The sequence below is a fragment of the Dromiciops gliroides genome, chromosome 3 (genome assembly GCF_019393635.1).
Source record: "Dromiciops gliroides isolate mDroGli1 chromosome 3, mDroGli1.pri, whole genome shotgun sequence".
Lineage (NCBI taxonomy): Eukaryota > Metazoa > Chordata > Mammalia > Microbiotheria > Microbiotheriidae > Dromiciops > Dromiciops gliroides.
This window is the reverse complement of record NC_057863.1, coordinates 630,335,468-630,359,091: the sequence shown is the minus strand read 5'-3', so window position 1 is coordinate 630,359,091 and position 23,624 is coordinate 630,335,468. Positions and strand designations below refer to the sequence as shown.

The following is a 23,624-nucleotide window of genomic DNA, read 5'->3' as shown; positions in this document are numbered from 1 at the left end:
TGGAGGGTTGGAGAGCTTCAAGGGATTGAGTGGCTTACCCCAAGTCACAGCAGAATGCTGCAGAGGGAAGACTTGAACCCATATCTTCCTGGTAACAAGACCAGCATTCTATGCATTATAGGACACTACTGGTGCCATCCCTTCCAAAGCTGCCTTCCATTTGTTCTATATTTATCATGTATGCTCTGGTTTATATATGTTTGACTTCCCCTCTAGAATGTAAATTATTTCAGGGCAGAGACCGTTGGTGGCTTTCTTCTTGTATCAGCCAGTACTCAGCATAGCCTAGGGTATGGTAAGTATTTAAAAAATACTTGTTCACTGTTTTTTTTTTTAAATACCACTTTTCAATTATTTTTAAAAAGAACTTAGTTAATTGAATTGTTTTGGACACAGAAAGTCACAAAGACCATCTTCTAAGTCACAGAGGATACATAATGGTCATTAGTGGAAAGTCCATGCACCTCAGGGAAATGACAGGGCCTTACCGAATTAGATTTTACATGTTTATTTTGCTCAAAATAAATACCATTTTCCAATTGTTTTTTTAAAGGAACATAATTAACTCCAGAGAAGGACTCCTCAAAATTGTAGCAGAATGATGTTTAGTGAGCAAGACCTTCATGGTAGAGGGTGGTGACTATGAGGGAGGCAGGTCCACAGTGCTCATCAGCCCAGAACAAGAGGAAAAGAAAAGCAGCCAGACATGAGCGGCAGGCACAGAACATGGGCCAAGTGCTTCAGCATACCCATGCAAGCCTGTTTGAAACATCATAGAGTGTCCTTGTCAGCCCTGGGGGACAGGAAGGAGTCTTTAAAATGGAGAATCTATCTAGTAGGCTGGCAGGCAACAATCAAAGGGGTACCTTGGCCCAACAAGCTGGGAACCCCTAAGACAGATGGGAATGCCTTCCCACTTCTTTCCCCCCAAGCTCCTCTACTTTCCTTTTGTCTTCCTCCTCCCAACAGCTTCACATTTTTGTTATGATCTATTTATATGGACCTAGTTTTCTCAACTGACTGTCACTGTGTAAGTGAGATGGAGTTATATAATATGATTTTTTAGTGGATGGGAAGGATGGAGCTTTCCTTATCCCAAAAAGGCTCTCACTGGAAAGGCGCAATGGTAACATTGGAAAGTCCACCAGGCCGAGGATTAGGGGACCTGGATTCAAATCCTTGCTGTGCCATTTATTCCCTGTGACCTCACTAGCCAATAGCTAGCATTTGTGTAGTGCTTGCCACTTGCCAAGCACTATGCTAAGTGCTTTATAGTTATTATCTCATTTGAGCTTCACGACAACCCTGGATCATTTAATCTTTTTTTTTTTTTTGGTAAGGCAATTGGGGTTAAGTGACTTACCCAGGGTCACAAAGCTAGTGTCAAGTGTCTGAGGTCGGATCCGAACTCAGGTCCTCCCGAATCCAGGGCCAACGCTCCATCCACTGAGCCACCTAGCTGTCCCTGGATCATTTAATCTTAACCGTCCTGAGTGTTGCTTTCTTCATCTGAGAAAGGGAAGGGAACACACATTTCTTAAACACCTACTATGCACCGGTCACAATGCTAAGTACTTTACAATTATTATCTCATTTGATCCTCCCAACAACCCTGGGAGGTAGGTCCTGTTGTTATCCCCATGTTGAGGAAATTGAAGCCGACCAAGGTTATGTGACTTGCCCAAGGTCACACAGATAGTAAGTGTTGGAGTCCAGATTGATCTCCAGGCCCACTGCTCTTTCCACTGGGCCACCCAGCTGCTCTACTAGAGAAGGAGCAGGTAGGGCTAAATGACTCCTGAGGTCCTTTCCAGATCTAAATCTGTGATCTTGGGACATCTGTGGAAAGCCCAAGAAACATCTCGAGAGCAGCCAAATTTAACTGACCCCTGAAGAGTCTAGTTGTCTAATAACTGGGGACCCCTAATATGCTCTGGACTAAAATCACTGTTACTCTTGCTGACTGGCAGCAAGATCCATTTCAATGGATCATAGATTCCAAGTTGGAAATGACCTTCCAAGTCATTTCATCCAAATCCCCACATTTCCCAGTTGAGGAAATTTATTTCAGGGAAGTTAAGTGACTTGCCCAAGGCCTCACAGGTAGTAAATGGCTGAGACAGATTTTGAATCCTCATACTCTGCTTCCAAATGCACTTTGCTTCAGTCAGCTCAACCAACCCTGCTACAGACAAACAGAAAACGCCAATCCCTTCTCCTCAAGGTTGTCAAAACAATCATCCTAAAACCCTGTGTTACTCCCGGGCTCAAAAACCTTCAATGGTTCCCTGTTGCTTCTAAGCCTGGCAATCAGGACTTGCCACAATCTCATTCCGCTTTACTTTTCTACCCTTAAATCACATCATTCCCTTTCATGCTATCTGTTTTTTTAAGTGAGGCAATTGGGGTTAAGTGACTTGCCCAGGGTCACACAGCTAGTAAGTGTTAAGTGTCTGAGGCCGGATTTGAACTCAGGTCCTCCTGACTCCAGGGCCAGTGCTCTATCCACTGTGCCACCTAGCTGCCCCTTGCTATCTGTGTTGTAGTCATACTGGCTAGATTTCAGTATCTCCTTCAACACATTTGCAAAGGTGTCCCTTGAGTCTGGAATGCATTCTCAGCTCACGTCCATGACTCAGAATCCCTATCTGCCTTTGAAGCTCAGCTGAGGCACTATCTCCTCCCCAAAGCACCCCCTGTAACCCCCAATTGCTATTGCTCTGTCTCTCCTCAAATTACCTGAGAAAAGAAGACTTGAGGGAGGGGTGAAAAGATCCAATTCCCCAGGTATTTTCAGGGAAAAGGGAAGAGACTTGTCCTGCTTGGCCCCAGAACTAAGAACAAGGTGGGAAGTTACACAGGGGGCAATTCTAGGCTGAACATCAGGAAAAGCTTCCTAACAATTAGTACCCTCCAGAAATGGAAGGAGCTGCCTCTGGAGAGAGTGGACTTCCCCTTCAGGGGATGGCGAAAGTCCCATGACCACGGGTCAGTCTGTTGTAGAGGGTGGTCTCATTCCACTATGGCTTAAGTACATGGCCAGCATAGTCCTCTCCAGTTCTGTGCTGTACCCCACGCCCAGGAGAGCAGAAGCTCCCTGAAAGCAGGTCAGTTTGGTTTTTGTCTGTCCGTGCCCAGCACTCAGCAGTGCCTCACATATGGTAGCCATTTCAACAACGTTTATTAAACTGAACTGGGGGAAAAAAGAACCTTTTCCAGAGAGGATTTCCTTAGATTTCCTTCTCCAGCAATAAAAGAAGGTGCTGCTCTGTGCAAATAATTCTGTATTCAGCCCTGACCTAGATGCTTTACTTATTGATGAGGGAAAGGGAAGGAGATGCAAAATGCCTTCTTCAGGAACAGGCTGAGCTGTCCTTTAGAGGGCATTCTGAAGAGTGTGGCCCGGACGTGTTCTGGGCCGCTTCCTAATGAGAGAGATTTCCAATCTGATCCTTCATTGGACAGCCGGCCTTATTTTGTCAAGAAATTGGATTTCTTATAGCTTGGCTAATTTGCCTTTTTTTCATTCCAGTTTTAAAAGGAAGGAAGGAAGGGGAAAGGAAAGGAAGGAAGGGAAAAGGGAGGGAAGGAAGAAGAGAGGAAGAAAGGAAAGAGGAAGGAAGAGAGTAAGGGAGGAAGAAAGGAAATAAGGAAGGAAGGGGAGGGAGAAAGGAAGAAAGAGAGTAAGGGAGGGAGGAAAGAAGAGAGTAAGGGAGGGAGGAAGGAAGGAAGGAGGGAGGGAGGAAGGAAGAGAGGAAAGAAGGAGGGAGGGAGAAAGGAGAGAGGAAGGGAGAGAGGAAGGAAAGAAGGAAGGAAGAGAGGAAGGGAGGGATGAAGGAAGGAAGGAGGGAGAAAGGAAGAGAGGGAGGAAGGAAGAGAGGAAGGGAGGGATGAAGGAAGGAAGGAGGGAGGGAGGGAGAAAGGAAAGAAGAGTAAGAGAGGGAGGGAGGAAGCAAGAAGAAAAAAGAAAGAAGGAAAACGAAAGATGATAAGATGGAAAGAAGAAAAAGAAAAGGAGGGAAGGACGGAAAGAGAAGAGAGGGAAAGAGGAAAGTAAGGTATAAGGGGGTGACGGGGAAGTGGGGCTGGTGCCACAAGCAATGAGGCTCTCATCTTGGGGTAGTGCCAAAATTGTGAGTCTCCCCCACTTGCAGACCTGAGATTAGAAACACAGATCCTTAACATCTGGCCCCCAGCACATTCCATTTCAGTGGTATTCTGATTAGTGACATTTCCATGGCCACAGAGCTGAAATTTTAATTGGGGACAGCCTCTCCACTGATTAATCTCAGCAGGAACAAGCAATTTCATTTTAACAACAGCAAATAACAACGGAGGCAAGATAATAGCCTGGAAATAAGTTGTTGATCAAAATCAACCATCTACTTTTTATGCCTTTAACTGAAACTCATTTAAAAATTGACCATTGTGTGTTGGGGAAAAGGTTTCCTTCTCTTTGATCCACAGGCCCAGACTCATCCTGAAATGAGAAGCCCCCTTTCAGGAAGTACTTGAATGCATTAATAGCAGATCAGTGCCAAATCACATTATCAGTATCAAAATATTTTCTATCGAGCCTTCAATCTCTTAGTTGCTCAATTCTTGGGACTCACCAAGAACCCATATGTCATTTAACACCTCTAAGTCATTCATTCGTTCATTCAGTTGATCAGAAATCAACCATGTATTGAATGCCCATTACATGCAAAGATTTGCACAATGGGGAATATGTGGGTGAATGTGAGACACTCCTTGCCCTCAGGGAGGTTATAATCTAGCAGGGGGAATAAGACATTTGACAAATGATTCCGTTTAGCAAAGAATTCTCAAATGCCCACTAGGTTCACTTACCTAAAAATGCCAGCACAACAGAGTAAGGAGAGGGGCAGGAACCAGCATAGCAAAATGACTGGAGTGCTAGATTTGAAGTCCAGAAGATCTGAGTTCTGTTCCAGGCCCTGATACTTGATAGCTGTCTGACCACAGATGGACAAGTCACCAACCTTCTCTGAGACTGTTTCCTCATGTCTAACATTGGGATAATGGGCCCATGGAGCCACTGAGGCTCAGATGTGAGGATCAGATGAGCATACATCTGTGTGATTATGGATGGATGGATGGAGAGCAATTCACAAACCTTAAGACACTATGGTTGGTTGTTATTATTGCTATTGAATATGATAATACTGGAGGAGACAGCCCCTGATCTGAGCCTCGAAGGAGATGGGGATAAGGAAGGATTGTGCCTAGATCATCCCACATAGTAATTTGCCCCTTCTGGGAAGGTGTCCAAGTAGTGCATGTACCCTCAGCGATAAGCATATTCTATTATATACTAATTAACTAAAATTGGTAGCACAAATAGGACATATGTAGAACCACCTACCAACAAGTATTTCATGTTAAAATACTCTATTCCATGCCTGAATATATTGAGCTCCCAATGTATAGAAAGAGTGACATTGTTGGGGGATAAGGGGAGAAACAATCAGCAAATATTTATTAAGCACCTACTGTGTACTAGAGGCAGAATGGTATAGTACAGGGAGAGCTGACATCACATCCAGGAAGACTTGGCATCAAGTCCCACCACTGACTTCTGAGAGCTCTAGGCAACTTTAAAGGACATGAAATTGCAGAGAAGGTTGCAGTCTTCATCAGTAGTTTCCTTTATCAGTGGATTCATAAGCCTCATCCCTATCCCTGATACAGAGACAAGGGGAACAGTCACTATTCTCAAGTTTACCTTTTAACTGATGAGACATCATGAGAGGGATCAGAGTATAATAGAGAAAGCGCTGGGTTTAGAGTGAGGAAGACCTGAGTTCAGATCTTGCCTCAGATACTTGCTAGCTGTGTGACCCTGGGCAAGTCACTTACCATCTCTGTGACTCAAGTTCCTCACCTATAAGATGAGCAGGTTAGATTCAATGACCTCTAAGGTTCCTTTCAATCTATTATTTTATATGTATATACATATATATGTATTTATATACTACATATACATATACATATACATATACATATACATATATATATATATATATATATATATATATATATATATATATATATATATATATATATACACACATACAGATAAAGGAAGAGGAAAGAGAGAGAAAGAGAAAGAAATGAGACCTGTGATTTCATTGACCCAGAGAAATCCCCTTCTATCAATGCAGGTTGTCACCTTCTCTGAAACATTGTAGTCTTAGTTTCCTAGAGTGCTGAGTGGTTAAATGACTTGACCAGGGCCACACATCTAGGATGTTTCAGAGACAGTGCTTGAACTCAGGAACACAAGGAAACATGGGGGAAACCCAGCAAAGGGCATAAGCAAAGATCTGAGAGAGGCCAGAGGAGGGAGGGGAGCACCTCAGACTGGGGCTCTTCTGGGAAGGGGCTGGTATTCAAGCAGGTTCTTGACCTATGGAGAGGAATTCTAACAAGCAGAGAGAACAGCATGAGCAAAGACGTGGAGGTGGGAAAATTAAGGTCATGGGGTCATAGATTTTTGTTTTTGTTTTTGTTTTTGGGGAGGCATTTGGGGTTAAGTGACTTGCCCAGGGTCACACAGCTAATAAGTGTCAAGTGTCTGAGGCTGGCTTTGAACTCAGGTCCTCCTGACTCCAGGGCCAGTGCTCTATCCACTGCGCCACCTAGCTGCCCCGGGGTCATAGATTTTTTTGAGCTGGAAGGAAACTCAGACACCATCTAGTCCAATCCCCTCATTTTATAGATGAGGAAATTGAGATGCAAAGCAGTTCACTGACTTGCACACGGTCACCAAGGTAGTGGCAGGGGCAAATTAAGAACCCTTGGATTCTGGCTTGACTTCTTTTCCCCTGAATCATGCTGGTATGGTGACTGGGCCAGTTTGACTGGAGTAGAAAGTTCATTAGAGGGACCAGCATGCTAAAAGGCTAGAAGGATTCACTGCCACCAGAGCATGGAGGCCATAGAATATGAGGATGAGGAATTTGGGCAAAGGGGAGCCGGCAAAAGCTTTTGAGGAGGAGAGTGCTATGATAAGAATTGTGCTTCAGGACATTTCATCTGGCATTTAAATTGAACTGAAAAGAGAGCAATAAGAACAGGATTGCACTCATCCGTACTAGAGCTGGTGAAGGCCTAAAACAGTGGTTCTGACAGATGAACGCGTGTAGACCTTCTTGCTACTAGGAGCCTCCTAGCTTTTTGCTGTTTCCCCATAACCTACACTAGTAGACTCAATGAATTACTCTCTCCCAAAGAAGTGAAGTATTTCCCACTTGTAACTGTTTAGACTCCAGTGATTAAATAGAATGTAATTTATTCCCCTGGCAGCTTTTTAGTGCAGTGGATGGAGAGCTGACTAGGAATTAAGAAGTCCTGAGTTCAAACACTACCTCAGACATTTACTAGCTGTGTGACCCTGAGCCATCTGCCTCAATTTCCTCCTCTGAAAAACGGACATAATATTAGCACCTACCCCCCAGGGTTGTTGTGAGGATAAAGTGAGATCATATTTATAAAGCATTTTATAAACCTTAAAGTGCTATATAAATGCTAGCCATTATTTTTCCCATTAGAGGCAGTTGGTGGTGCAGTGGATAGAGCTCTGGGCCTGGAGTCAGGAAGACCTCAGATACTTAAGTCACTTAACTTTTACCTGTCTCAGTTTCCTCAGCTGGGATAATAACAGCCCTTACCTCCTTAGGTTGTTGTGAATATCAAATGAGATAATATTTTAAAGTATTTACCATGCAGCAAATTAAGATTTATGGGCAGAGGAAAGATTTAGGATAAAAGAAGATATAGAGAGCAAAATAAAATGTAAATTAGATAATTTTGATTATATAAAATTAAAAATTTTTTCACAAACAAAACCAATGTAACCAAGATTATAACGGAAGCAGAAAACTGGGAAAGAATTTTTGAAACAAATATCTCCGATAAAAGTCTCATTTCTCAAATATATAGAGAACCAAGTAAAATTTATAAAAAATGCAAGTCGTTCCCCAGATAATAAGTGGCCAAAGGATATGAACAGGCAGTTTTCAAATAAAGAAATAAAATCTATCTATAATCATATGAAAAAATGTTCTAGATCACTATTGATCAGAGAAATGGAAATTAAAACAACTCTGAGGTATCACCCCATACCTATCAGAGTGGCAAATTAACAAAAATGGAAAATATTGAATGTCTCAAGGGGATGTGGGAAAGTTGGGACGCTAATCCACTGTTGGTAGAGTTGTGAAAAGATCCAACAATTCTGGAGAACAATTTGGAACTATGCCCAAAGGGCTATAGAACTGTGCATCCCCCTTGATCCAGCAATACCACTGCTAGGTTCATACCCCAAAGATACCCCCCAAAAGAAAAAAAAAGACCTATCTGTACAAAAATATTAATAACACCCCTTTTTTTTTTTTAGTGAGGCAATTGGGGTTAAGTGACTTGCCCAGGGTCACACAGCTAGTAAGTGTTAAGTGTCTGAGGCCAGATTTGAACTCAGGTACTCCTGACTCCAGGGCCAGTGCTCTATCCACTGTGCCACCTAGCTGCCCCGATAACAGCTCTTTTCTATGGTGGCTAGGAATTAGAAATCAAAGGAATGCCTATCACTTGGGCTGTGGTATGTGATGGTGATGGAATTTTATTGTGCTATAAGAAATGACAAGCAGGATGATTTCAGAAAGGCCTGGAAAGACTTGTATGAACTGATGTATAGTGAAGTGAGCAGTACCAAGAGAACATTGTGTACAGACAGAAATATTGTTTGGTAAAGAACTGTGAATGACTTCATTTTCAACAATACAATAATCCAAGAGAATCCCAAAGGACTATCGATGAAACATACTATCCACCTCCAGAAAATGAACTGATATTGATTGAACATAGACTGAAGCATGCTATTTTTTCACTTTCTTTCATTTTTCCTTTTATTCAAGATTTTTTGTAAAAAATGACAAATATGGTAATATTTTACATAATCGCATGCTTAATTCATTCATTCATTCATCCATCCATCCATCCATCCATCCATCCATCCATCCATCCATCCATCCATCCATCCATCCATTCATCCATCCATCCATCCATCCATCCATCCATCCATCCATCCATCCATCCATCCATCCATTCATCCATCCATCCATCCATCCATCCATCCATCCATCCATTCATTCATTCATCCATTCATCCATTCATCCATCCATCCATCCATCCATCCATCCATCCATCCATCCATCCACCCATCCATCCACCCACCCACCCACCCATCCACCCATCCACCCATCCATCCATCCATCCATCCACCCACCCACCCACCCACCCATCCATCCATCCATCCATCCATCCATCCATCCATCCATTCATCCATCCATCCATCCATCCATCCATCCATCCACCCACCCACCCATCCATCCATCCATCCATCCATTCATCCATTCATCCATTCATTCATTCATCCATCCATCCATCCATCCATCCATCCATCCATCCATCCATCCACCTACCCACCCACCCACCCACCCACCCATCCATCCATCCATCCATCCATCCATCCATCCACCCATCCATCCATCCTCCCAAGAGCATACAGTTACTTCCTTGGTAACAGAGTCAGAATTCTAACCCAGGTCTTCTGTCTCTCTTCCTGGGCATTAACCTAGGGCCTATCTTCTTAAACTGTGGATCTCTATATAGGATCGTGTAACTGAATGTGGGGTTCCCAAAAAATTTGGCTACCATAAAAGGTTATGTATACCTATTTTATGTGCCGACCAACCCGGGGTCTCATAAAAATTTCTCAGGTGAAAAGGGGTTTCCTGTGGAAAAAGTTGAAGAAGCCCTGCCCTCAGGGGCATTCTTCAGGCCACACCCACTATAGTGAAGGTAGCATTCTTCGTGGGGATAATTCCAGCTTTAAACCTCAGATTAAGGAAGCAGGTCAGAGAGACAAGCACAGTGATGGCAGACCCCAGCTCTGGGATGCATAGGAGCCACAAAAACTGGGGTGAGCTGCCCACCCCCTCCCCCCACCCCCAACACACATACATCCATGCACCCACAAACCCCCAGCCTGTGGTTTCTGTCACTTTTTTTTTTTTGGTGGGGCAACAGGGGTCAAGCGACTTGCCCAGGGTCACACAGCCAGTAAATGTCAAGTGTCTGAGGCCGGATTTGAACTCAGGTCCTCCTGAATCCAGGGCCGGTGCTCCAGCCGCTGCGCCACCTAGCTGCCCCGGTTTCTGTCACTTTGAAGGTTTTAGAGCAGAGCTTCTTAATCTAAGGTTCTGTGACCTTGAGGGTTTTCCATTTGTTTCTATTTGGATCATTGTATTTCCATAGAATTCATTTCCCTAGTAATCCTTTGCATTTTATTTTATGCATTTAAAAGCATGATTCTGAGATGGGGTCCATAGGCTCCCCAGACCACTAGAGGGGTGCATGACCCTCAAACGAGGCCAAGGTTTCAGAGGAGCCCTCCATAAGGAGAGCTCACCCCCCACCCATTTCTCTCAGAATTGCTGCTCTGCTGGAGGGCTCCAGCTAGCCTAAGTCTGCCACTTTGGCCGGGAGAAATAAAAGATGCAGGTTATTTTTGCCTCCATAGGAGGATCCCAGCAGAGGGAGCTGGGCAGCAGGAGGTGGTGGATCGTGCTGGGCCTTGGGAGATGTTTTCATCTGCCCCGGATGTTGGGAGCAGTCAATTTCCCAGGGAAGAGAAGGGACCCTGCCTCTGGCCCACGAGGTTAGGGACGAGCCTGCTGGTTTGTGGGGACACGGGAGAAGAATCCTGATCCCTCTGGCAGCCTCCTTATTCTGTGTGTGTGCTCAGGAGCCTCTGGGACATAGCCGAGGGAGGGCGGCTGAGACAATGCAAATAATTAACCGCTGGAAACTGTCGAAGCATTAAGTCCTGCTGAGGCTAGAAAGTCTAGCGGGGAAACTGCCATCAGCAAACAGCGTTGTCTGGTTATGAAAGCTGCTCTCCTCCGCCCACCCTCTCCCAGCTTTCCTTGCTCTCTCCCTCATTCTCTTCCCCTCAGCCCTTCAAATACAGAAGCATCTTATGTGCCTCGCAACCCAGCCTCCACATTGCTGACTTAAGCACAGTGCCTGGCACATAGTGGGTGCTTCATAATTGTTGATCGATTCATTGAGATCTATCTGTATCAGTCTTCTGCTCAAGAAACATCAATGGCTCCCTCTGGCCTCTGGGACAGAATACTGTTTAGCATTCGGAGGCCTTTACAATCTGCTTCTAACTTATCTTTCTTCCCATATCATCCGCTACCCCCCTTTATGCACTAGACAATCCAGCCCAACTGATCCCTATTGATGTTTTTCACACACAAACCCCATTCCTGGAACGTTTTCTCTCCTCACATTTCCCTCTTTGTCCTTCAAACCTCAGCTCAAGAGGCAACCTGGGGCAGCTGAGGTGGGTGTGGTACCTGGACCTAGTGTCAGAAAGACCTGAGGTAGTGGATAAAGCACTTGCCTTGGATTCAGGAAGACCTGAGTTCAAATCCAGCCTCACACACTTGACACCTACTAGCTATGTGACCCTGGGCAAGTGACTTAACCCTTATTGCCCTGCAAAAAAAAAAAAAAAAGAAGAAGAAGAAGACCTACCTGAGGTTAAATCTGGCTTCAGATTCTGTGATCGTGGGCAAGTCATTTGACTTCTGACTGCCTTAATTACCTCCATTATAAAATGGGCATAATTATGGCATCTAACTGCCAGAGTTGTTGTTGGATCAAATGAGATAATAAATATAAAGCCCTTAGCACAGTGTCTGGCATATAGTAAGCACTAGATAAATATTAGCTGGTTTTTTTTTTATTAAGTGAGATAATATTTGTAAAGCCCCTTAGCCTAGTACCTGGCATATAGGAGGAGTTTATGTATTTATTTTTTTCCCTGAGGGGCAGTGAGGGTTAAGTGACTTGCCCAAGGTCACACAGCTAGTGTCACATGTCTGAGCTCAGATTTGAACTCAGGTCCTCCTGAATAATCCAGGGCTGGTGCTTTATCTACTGCGCCATCTAACTGCCCCTGGAGGAGTTTAATAAATGCTTATTTCCCCCCCAATACCACCTCCAGCATGAGACCTTTCCTGATTTTCCCCATTTTAGTGCTTTTCCCCTCAAAAAAAATTGATGAATTGATTTTGTATATTTTTTGTATTTGCTTCCCTGGATACGTGTCCTGTGTACTCCTTCACTAGAATGTAAGATCCTTGAGGAGAGGCATTTGTGTTTACATATGGTGCTCAGCCCGCAGTTTTTGTTCTTTAGTCATTTTCAGTCATGTCTGACTCTCCATGACCCCATTTGGGGTTTTCTTGGCAAAGATAATGGAGTGGTTTACCATTTCCTTCTGTTCATTTGACAGATGAGGGAACTGAGGCAAACAGGGTGAAGTGACCCGCCAAGGGTCACACAGCTGATTAAATGTCTGAGGCTGGATTTGAACTTGTGAAGATGGGTTTTCCTGACTCCAAGCTCAGTGCTCCGGCCACTAGTAGGCATCTTGGTTTAGTAGCTAGAGCATGAGTTTTGAAGTCCAGGAGCCCTACATTTGAATCCCATCTCAAGCACTTAATAGTCCATGACCTAGAGCAAGTCTTATAACCTTTCTGTGCCTCAATTTCCTTATCTGGAAAAAGAAAAGCTAACACTAGGTTCCTTCCAGCTCTAAGTACTCCAGGCTCCTAAATACCTATTAAATTGAACGGTTCCTTTGAACTTGCACAATGTAGGGAACCAATGAATACTTATTTCACCGAAAACTTGTGCCCTTGAGGCCCTCCCAGCCCTTGGCTCCTGCCCAGCCATATTTTCTGCCTCTGCCCAGATCTATCCCAGGACTCAGTTCTCTTCTTGTATCACTTCATTATACCTGTCTTCCTTCAAGATGTTCAGCAGAGAGCTGAAGAAAGATAGGGATGCATTAAAATGAGGGGTTTGCCTCGGTGGAACATTTGTGTGAGAACTTCACCTGGGTTCTGATACTCATTATATTTCAGGGGTGGGGGAAGGCATGAGCAGGTTTCTACACTCAGTTCTCATCTAGGGAGTCCCTCAGAAGCCTTATTTTGTGGGTAGACTATGCCAACCTATGGGATTATTATTTAAATGGGATATTAACCTTGCCTACTGTGGCTCATAAATTAGTTCCTGGGATAACAATGGGACAGAGACATGTGGGAGTCAGTGAGTCAGTCAATAAGCATTTATTAAGCACCTACTAGACACCAGGGACCCATATTGCCCAGAGTCTTTTGATGCCACACTCTTCTGAACACCCTCAGCAGCATTAGCAGCAAAGAGCTCTGTCGAATACCTACTGTGTGCGGTGCAATAGTTCATCAGAAATCATGTGGCAAGCATTTATCAAGTTCCAGTTATGTGCCAAGAGCAGTGCTAGGTGCTGGGGACCCAGAAACAAAGGTGAAAAGGTCCCTGACCACAAGAAGCTCATACCAGGGGAAGTAACATGTATCTATAAAAGTAAATATAACATATCTAAAGCAAATACAGGAATTGACATAGGAGCAAATGGGGAGTGGGGTGAGCCAGGGGGAAATAATGTGAAGTCAAGAAAGGCCCCAAGTTGGAAGTGGCATCTGGCCTGAGATCTGAAGGAGGCTAGGGGTCCTAAGACGTGAAAAGTGAGGAGGAAGAGCATGCCCAGCATGGGCACAAAGCTAGGCATCGCCACAGTGCACAGAACTCTAGGCCTAGAGTCAGGAAGACCTGAATTCAAGTCCAGCCTCAGATACTTACTACTGGTGTGGCCTTGGGCAAATCATTTCCTCCATCTGCCTCACTTTCCTCATCTGTAAAATGGGGGGAATAATAGTGCCTGCTTCCCAGAAGTATTGTGAGGATCAAATGAGATCATATTTGTGCTACCTTAGTGCTGGCTCTTAGCGTCGTCATCATTGTTGCTTTGACTAGTTCAGAGAGTAAGGGACTGCTTTAGCAAATGCTTCTCGGGTTGATTCCATTCAAGTCGCCAACAAAGATTTATTGTGTCTGCTTCACACTAGACAATGAGCAAGATTCTATGAAGGCAAAAACAAAAAACCAATCAGCCCCTGCCCTCAAGAAGCCCAAGTTTGAAGGAAGTATATTATAAGGCTTAATGTGATACATTTTATATATATATATATATATGAGAATGTTATTGTTGGTCCCATGGCAACTTAGAACAGTATCCTAAAAGAGGTTCAATGTGTCTCTGATTACAGGAGAAAAGATGGTCAATGCTGGGGCAGCTAGGTGGCACAGTGGATAAAGCACCAGCCATGGATTTAGGAGGACCTAAGTTCAAATGTGGCCTCAGGCACTTGACGCTTACTAGCTGTGTGACCCTGGGCAAGTCACTTAACCCTCAATGCCCCATGCAAAAGAAATTTTTTTAAAAGATGGTCAATGCCTTCCAATGGTCAGTGACCCCCATTAGTGCTGCCCTATAGTTGGTGCCCCCCAATGGTTGGTGCTCCCAATGGTCAGTGCTCTCAAATGGTCAGTGTTCTCCCATCTACTTGAAACTACTTTGTAAGTATTTTGTATTTGCTTTTCCATGTATGTGTTTCCCCACCCAGTAGAATGTAAGTTATTTGAGGTCAGGGATTGTTTCATGTTTTCATGTTTCTTTATATCCCCACTATCTGGTACAATGTCTCACATATAGTAGATGTTTCATAAACACTCATGGAGTCGCACCAAATGGAATCGGAACCTACCCAAGTGTAAAATGTTTTCCATTTCAGGGGGGCAGCTAGGTGGCACAGTGGATAAAGCACCAGCCCTTGGATTCAGGAGGGACCTGAGTTCAAATCTGGCCTCGGGCACTTGACACTTATTAGCTGTGTGACCCTGGGCAAGTCACTTAACCCTCATTGCCCCCACAAAAGAAAAGAAAAGATTTTCCATTTCAAGGCGAAAAGACAGTGGGTGGGAAAGAGACAGAGAAAGAGAGAAGAGAAATGAGAGACAGAGAACCAGATGCTTCCTTTGGTTAAAATTGTCTTGAAATTTCCTGAATGACTATGATAGAATTAGAAGCTGGTTTGTGGGAAGTTTAGCAGGATTACATAGTTTGTTCTGATGGATTAAGGGGATTTAATACTGAAGGCACTATCCATGGATTTAGCATTGATTATTCCTCCAGACTTGTGGTAGTGGTTTCTGTTTTCAAGATTTAGACAAACACACACATGTAGGCACGTGCCTTCCCCTCCCTCTCCTCTCCTCCCTTCTCTCCCCCCCTTTCTTTGTCTCTGTCTCTCCCCCCACGCACACTCCATCTTCTCTCTCTCTCTCTCTCTCTCTCTCTCTCTCTCTCTCTCTCTCTCTCTCACACACACACACACACACACTCAAAAGTCCTTCTCCCTGAACCATTTGGACCATCTATTTAAAACGCCAGTGCTGAGCACCACTTAATCCATCCTGAAGATGCTGTGCTACTAGATGGGGAGTTTTTAACATCTGAATTAAAGATAAGAATAATTCTGTCAGAATCCCCAAAGGACCCATATGTCAATGCCTATGTGCTTTCCCCTCTCCCTTCCAAGCTTTCCTTCTGGATATCAACACATGCCACACATTCTCAATTGAGGCCTAGGCTGCTGGTCCATAGGCCCCAGGAATCTCACATGGTTGGGAGAAAAGGGGTTTTTTAAATAGATCATTTGATGGGTCTGTGATCTCCTCCATGTGGGCGCTCCCTCCAGCAACGGCTGCAGATGGCCACCTTCCCATGCCTTCTCATCCTGTGACTTGTCTTGTGTCTATTGTCTCATGCGTGGAGGATTTTCTGTGGGTTCCCACCCAATGAGCTGAAGGTTTTCCTCTTGTTCTCCCCCCATGAACAGCATCCTTTTTCTTCCAGTCATTCATTTTCTGTTCTCCATAGAACTCTTGTTTTAGTGGTACAATGTAGCTTATTCATGCCCACCATGTACCTTGGGCTAGATTTCTTTTTACAGGGTCTATAACTTCACTGGTAAAATAAATCATCAAGCAGAAAACTCCTTCTCCCAATGCAGGTTAGCACTTGCTCTACAATTTACAGTCCAGGTTAAATAACTCACCCAATGTGATACTCATAGCCAATGTGTGTCGGGGTGGGATTTGAACCCAGCTCTTCCTGACTCTGGACTCAGTTGCCTTTGGAAAGTTACACAGGGCCTTTAATGACCTTGAAACAAAGGGCCACCTTTTTAAAAACAATATCCCTTAAAAAACAAACAAAAAAAAAAAACAACATCCCTCCAATGTATCCTGTCACCTTCCTCAGTGAACAACCTTCCTGCTCCACTGATAATCCTTACAATGTCTGGAGAAGGCAAGGAAGGCCCCAAGGCTTGGCCTTCTGGGATGAACTTCTTAGAGGATATGATGAGAGGTATGCATCATTGTTGGAGATATTCCTTGTCAGTGAGATCAGGGATCTGACAGAGCAGTTTTATGTTCTGCTGATGTCTGGTACCTGGTCATGAGCCATGAGACACCACAATATCCAAAGAATTCAGGTCAAATATTCTGGTTAATGGAGCATCCTCATTTATGCCATGAGGGGCTTGCCTATTTTCAGGAGTACAGATGCTACAAAATACATTGGATGCTAAAATGACACAGAACAGAATTTAATGGGAGGTATATGGGGATCTTGCCAAACCTTGATGTCAGCCAGAGCAGCTCTTCATACAGTAGCATTAGATTATGTCCCCGACCAAAGATAGATTTCCAGAGAATAATGAAATTGGTCTGGGGAGGAGAAGGGAGGAGGAAGAGGAATATTCCTCATACTTCAACTGTGATTTTTTAATTGAAATTGATTGTTTGGGGGGGCAGCTAGGTGATACAGTGGATAAAGCACTGGCCCTGGATTCAGGAGGACCTGAATTCAAATCCAGCCTCAGACACTTGATACAGTTGAGAGCCATTCTGGGAGCAACTGTGTAATTTAAGATTGAAGTTATGCAATGAAAAGTCTAATGGTCCTGCCTGGACCATTAGACTTTTCATTGCATAACTTCAATCTTAAATTACACAATACTTACTAGCTGTGTGACCCTGGGCAAGTCACTTAACCCCCATTGCCCCACTTCCCCCCCCCAAAAAAAAGAAATTGATTGTTTTTTCTTTCCATGGAGATGAGGGGCTACATCTTTAAAGATACTGTGTGACCTCCTTTTTGGCCTGCACAGTCTCCCCACAGTTGTGGCTAAAAGTCTCTGACACTGCTGCTAATAACAATAATAACAGCAACAACAAGAGCAACAACTCATGCCCTCAATCCCTGCCCTCAATGCTTTAATGTTTACAAAGCCCTTTTCTTCCCCCAAAAAAATGCTGTTCTTTAGATGACAGGGAATCCTGCCACCTGGAAACCACACACCTCACAAATGGGCAGGGCTGCCCCTTTCCAATCACAGCTTATCAGGCTGGCATGACTCAAAGGGGAATGGCTAGAACCAAATACCAAAGAAATTGTAATCTTAATATGGAGAGGCATTCCAAAAAGTCACCAGGACCCTCATTATACTCCAAAAGTCAATGTAATCCCTATATGCTGGTGAGGTCCCATGTAGCCTAGTCTTATTTCCAAAGATGAGTGGCCCTTAATGAATAATTGTGTCCCATGATGCCTCTGTCATCATATTCTGTGTGACTAGTCTTCTGAATGACTAACCTTCCCAGTTCCTAGTCACATCTCATTTTTTAAGGTCACCTCTTCTTACCTCCTTTCCAAGGTGCCTTGTTAGCAGAAGGTCCCCCAAGGTGAGTCATCATCAAAGGAGCCTTCATCTTTTCTCAGCTTAAGGGTGAATTGGTGACTAGCAGTGGGTTTAGTCATTGCCTTTTCCAAAAGCCAGGCTTTGAATTTCCCACATTCAACAAAGGCTTAACTAACCACAATAATGATACTACCCTACATATGGCTAGGTTTTTGGTTGGTTGTTTGTTTTTTTTCATTTTCAAGTTCAATAAAAGCTGGATTTTTTTTTAAGATTGCTTTACAATATCCCATTTGCTCCTCATGACAACCCTGAGGGGTACCTGAAACAAACAGGGTGCAGTGACTTGCCCAAGGTCACACAGCTAGCAAGTGTCGGTGGCCATATTTAGGCTCAGGACCTCCTGACTCCAGGGCCAACACCGTACATCCTATGCCCTCTAGCTTAATCCTCATCATTGGTATCATCATGTGTGTATGGACAGCATTTACAAAGCTCTTTAAAGTTTGCAAAGCACTTTACATACATATGTCATCTCATCTGATCCTCACAACAACCCTGGGAGGGAGGTACTATGATGATGCCCATTTTACAGATGAGGAAACTGAGGCACAGAGTACTTGAATGACTTGTTCAGGGTCACCCAGCTGATAAATACCTGAGGCAGGATTCAGACTCAGGATCAAATTTCCTGACTCCGTGTCCAACACTCTATGCCCCCTACGATTGTCCACCAGGGCAGGCTGCACCTGCATTGTCATGTTCAGTTCTGGACTTAGCCTTTTAGGAAGGAAGGCCGGATGTGGAAAGCCTTCAGAGAAGGGCATGCTATTTGAGAATGGAGGGGAAGGCTAAGGAGGACGGAGTGGCTATCGGCAAATACATGGAGAAGGGATTGGCTTCACTCTGCTTGGCCCCAGAGTACAGGACTAGGAGCAAACGGGTGGGAGTTCCATAGAGTCAAATGGTGGGGAACCGCCCCAAAACAATTCCATAATGGAATGGGCTGCCTCTGGGGGTAGTGGGCTCCCCCCACCTCACTAGAGGTCAGCAAACAAAGACTGGGCGGGGGGGACACTTGTCAGGAAGGTTGTAGGAGCGCTGCTTTTTCAGCTACAGTTTGGATGAAGTGGGACTTCCAACTCCCAAGTCCTAGATTCTGTCCTTTCAGCTTGGAGATTCCGAGTGTATAGGTCAGGTCTCCTGTATATAGTCATACTTACGGTTATAGGAAGCGCCCCTCACCAGAGAGACTCTGGACCCAGGACAGGGACTGCCCCTCCGTGGGTTGTACTAGATGGATAAAGCAGTCTCCCCTGATTGCATCAAGAGCTGGGGAATGTCTTGGTTCAAAAAAGCATTTAAGGGTTTAGTTCCACATGCCAAGTGCTGGAAATAGGAAGACAAAAATAAAACAGCTCCTGGCCCCAACGAGCTTACATTCTTTTCGGAGATTACAGCCAGGTGTATGTCCAGAATAAATACAAGGCAGTCTCTTGAGGGAGGGACAAGCAGCTGTGGGGGAAGGGCGACAAGGGAGGGGTACTGGGGTGGGGCAGAGATGCAGAAGAGGCTCCTTCTGTGAAGGGGAGATGCTTGAGCTTCCTCCTTTGAAGGAAGCCCGGGGATTCTAAGAGTTGTGAGAAAGGAAGGTGTTCCAGGCCTGGGGAACAATCCACTTTGGCCAGACCAGTGCACATGAAAGAAAGTTAAATGAATGATTAGACTAGAAAAGGTCGTGAAGGGCTTTAAATGCCAAATAGAAGAGTTTGTATTTGACCCTGGAGTCAACAGGAAACTAGGAGAGTTTTTGGTGCTAGGGAGTGAGATGGTTAGCATTAGGAGGCACCTTGGCCAACAGAAAGAGTGTTGGGTTGTAGACCTGCACTCAGATCCCACCTCTGGTGCTTCCTAGCTCCCTGAGTCATTCATCTTCTACAAGCCTCAGGTTCCTCATCTCTCAATTGAAGGGGTTGGATTCAGTGACTTCTGAGGTCCCTTTTTGCTCTGGGTCTCATAATCTATCTACGTACTCTGGTAGCCTTGTGGAGGATGGATTGGAGAGAGGAGAAACGAGGTCAAGAGACCTTTCAGGAGGAGAGTCTCCTGCTATATGACTTTGGCCAGGGCAAATCCTGATTGTTGAACTGCTACCCAGGGCCTTGTGGCAGAGATCAGAGGCAAAGAACTAAATGGGCCTCAAGGACCATCAGTCCACCCCCTACCTGAAAAAGGGCCCCCCTCTACAAAGCCCCCAACCAATGGCCTTGAAGACCTACACAAGCTGAAAAGACTTCTTCCCTTCTAAGCCAGCCTGTTCCACTTTGGAATGGCCTTAATTGTTAGAAAGAGTTCCCTGACATCGATCCTAAATCTGCTCCTTTGTATATTCCTCCTGTCACTCCTGGTTCCTCCTTCCAGGACCAATAATGGCAACAATGACAATGGTATTGATGGTGGGGATGGTGGGGATGATAATGATTATGACCATAGCTAATGCCTGAATAGCACTTTAAGGTTTGCACAATACATTACACATATTATCTCCTTTGATCCTCATCGCAACCCTGGGAGGGACACGATCTTACTATCTCCATTTTAGGGATGAGAAAACTGAGGCAGAGGTAAAGTGACTTGCCCAGGGTCACACAGCTAAGAAGTGTCCAAGGCAGGTTTTGAACTCAGGTCTCCCTGACTCCAAGTCCATCCCTCTTTTGTCTATGTCACCTAGCTGCCAATCAATCAATAAGCATTTATTAAGCACCTGCTGTGTGCCAAGCACAATTGGGAGGTGCAAATGGCTCTTCCTGACTCCAAGTCATCTGCCCTATGTAGCGGTTCATCCATTTCCTCTTCCACTTGGATAGCCTTTCAGGAGTCTGAAGATGGCTCCGATATCCTCACTTGATCTTTCTCTTTAACAGACTAATTATCTTCCATTTCTTCAACCAATTCTCAAATGGCATAATCCCAGTGCTCTTCGACATCCCCTGTACGCTGTCCAGCCTATTAATATCCTTCCTAAACTGTGGCCCCAAGGACTGAACCTAGCACCCCATGTGGTCTGACCCGGGCAGAGGGCAGCGGGAGGACCAGTGCCTCCTCATTCCTGGAAGGCAGGTCTCTCACAGTGGAATTCCAGACTGCAAGGAGGCAGCCCCTCCCCGCTCTGAGCACTTGCTGTCTGGGTAGAAAGCCAGACTGATGTTTTTCCCCCTAAGGAGAGGGGTAGAGGAAGAATTCCAAAGCTTATCTTAATGAGAGGAGACAGGAGGGTAGTTCTATAGTATTCAATCCTTTCTTTGCCTCACCTCCTAACACTGTTTGCTATTAACTAGGAGAAACCAAGCTGAGGGAGAAAAGGGTGGTGACTCTCTCTCTCTCTCTCTCTCTCTCTCTCTCTCTCTCTCTCTCTCTCTCTCTCTCTCTCTCTTTCCCTCTCCCTCTCCCTCCCTCCCTCCCTCCTCTCTCTCCTCTCTCTCCCCTCTCTCTTCCTATTTGCTTCAAAAGCTTCTTCACCATTTCTTATTCAGTTCTTCAGCAGTAATGCTTATAATTTCTTTTTTTGTTTTATTTATCTATTTATTTATCTGTCTGTCTATCTATTTGTTTGTTTCTATTTTATTTGTTTGTTTTGGGGTGAGGCGATTGGGTTTAAGCGACTCCTGACTCCAGGGCTGGTGCTTTATCCACTGTGCCACCTAGCTTGTAGCCACCCAGAAATGCTTGTAATTTCTAACACTGCGCTAGGCACAAAGTTTCGATAAGATGTGGTCCCTGCCTGCCCTCAGGGAGTCAACTTCCTAGTTAGAATAGGGGTTCTTAACCACCTTTTTGTATCATGGACCCCTTGGAAAGTCTAGGGAAGCCTATGGACTCCTCAGAATAATGCTTCTAAATGCATAAAATGCAATACATGAGATTACAAAGGAAATTAATTATATTGAAATACAATTATTTTTCAAATTGTAAACCAAGATTCACGGACCCCACATCAAGAACCTCTAAGGGGGACAGCTAGGTGGCACAGTGGATAAAGCACCAGCCCTGGATTCAGGAGGACTCAAATCCGGCCTCAGACACTTGACACATACTAGCTGTGTGACCCTGGGCAAGTCACTTAACCCTCATTGCCCCGCCAAAAAAAAAAAGAACCTGTAAGTCAGAAGGATCAGACACAGACAGAAATAACCTTAATACACAATATTGCATAATGGGTACCTTAGAGAGGTTGAGAACAAAGCACTTTGAGAGCTAAGGAGATGAGATCATCATTGGCTTCCTGGAGAAGGTGGCATTTGATTTAGGACAGAAAATAGGGAACCCTTCCAGACTTGTGGCCCAGAATCTTGTGTAGCATGAACATCCAGACAGGTCACTCACTGCTTTTTCCTGACTCAGCTTCTTTCCGTGTTCATATTAAGTGGATAAAAAGTCTTGGACCTCCAGATGAAAATGAGATGTTTGAAGTTGGCTGGGGAGCCAGCCTTCGAGGGCAGGGATTCGTTCCCTTTTGTCTTTGTATCATCACCAGCACTTAGCACAGGGCCTGACATGTAATACATGTTCTATGACCGACTGACCACTGTCTGGAATCTGTAGCACAATGCTTCAAACTTGGCCACAGAGAAATCTTTTCTCCCTGTTCTCCTTTGTCCTGTCCCCCCAAAGCATAGCTTTGGTTCTTGGTGTCAGGGTTGTATGTGTCAGTATATCAGAGATCTTGGATTTCCAGTGTGGAGTCTTCTTCTATCAGGAGAGATTGCAACCCACCAATAACTTAGAGTCATCGTGAGTTGCCTGAGGGGATTGGAGAGAGACAGAGACAGAGAGAGAGAGAGAGAGAGAGAGAGAGAGAAAGGTGACTCGTCTGTAATCGTTTAGCAAGTAAATGTCGGGGGTAGAATTTGAACTCAGGTCTTCCTGAATGCAAAACTAACACCTTGTGCCACACTGCCTCTGGCCCAGCTTGAATATGGCCAATAGCATCTCCTTCTAAGAGATCAGCCGAGCCCAAGAACTCCATCAAGTGTTCTGTTTTGGTTTCTCCCCACCCCCCCAAAAAAAACCTATTTGAATAAGCTCTTAGGAGAGACAGTTTGTGCCTGTCTTGTTTGCTCCCCCAAATGCTCCACCTCTTGACTTTGCCATCTGTGGTACCAGGCTGCCCCCTCCATGCGGAGCCTTGCCCCTGGACCTCGCCTCAGAACTGGGTCTCTCCCCGGGAGCAGCAAACAGCTCGCAGAGCAGCTGTGTGCTCACAGAGGCTCTGGAGCAAGTGGCCGCCTTCCGAGTTCGGAGGGGAGAGAGCCCAGTGTATCCCCGATTCATTAATAATGGATTGCCAAACTCTTCCTGCTCAGCTCACTGGTCACCTAATTGACTTAGCAGAGGGCTCAGCAGTATTCATTGCGCTGCCACAGTAGTCATTCAGTCAGTCCCCCTCCAGAAAGCCACTGAGAAGACCGGGGAAAGAGCTGCAGCCTGGCCACACTCAGCCCCCTCATGTCTCCAGGGATATCTGCCCCTCCCCTGGGCTCCTGGGTACAAGTTACATCATGCATGGCAGCTACTGTGACACGGCCCCTGTGAGGGGATTTTCTCTCTTCCCTGAAAGGAAGTGAGAGATTGAGAGATCTGTTTTTCCCCTTTTGCTTCATGCCTATGAGAAGCTGCTCTCAGATGCCCATCCTTGGGTGAGTTACAGAACAAGATGAAACTTTGAAAAACTGTCTGGGAGCTCACCGCAAGATCAGCAGGGGAAGGGAAGGCAAGGCACTCCCCAGACACGGTCAGGATGTGAGAGAGAGGAAGAGATGGCATCCAGTCGCCGGCCTGCCAAGTCTTCTTTGATCAGGTATTTCATGA

The 23,624-nt window shown here is 45.0% G+C and overlaps 1 protein-coding gene across 7 annotated transcripts in view; it reads left to right on the top strand.

The window, feature by feature from the left end:
* Positions 1-23,624, top strand: part of KCNAB2 (potassium voltage-gated channel subfamily A regulatory beta subunit 2) — a 206,960-nt gene that overhangs the window by 117,298 nt on the left and 66,038 nt on the right. The window contains exon 1 of one of the 7 annotated variants that reach the window (XM_043998135.1): positions 23,178-23,613. The exons of the other annotated variants lie outside the window; for them this stretch is intronic. Within the exon in view, the coding sequence (XP_043854070.1) occupies positions 23,573-23,613 (41 nt within the window). The 5' untranslated portion in view covers positions 23,178-23,572. Of the gene's footprint in view, positions 1-23,177; positions 23,614-23,624 lie in introns of those variants that run through there. 7 annotated transcript variants of the gene reach the window in all.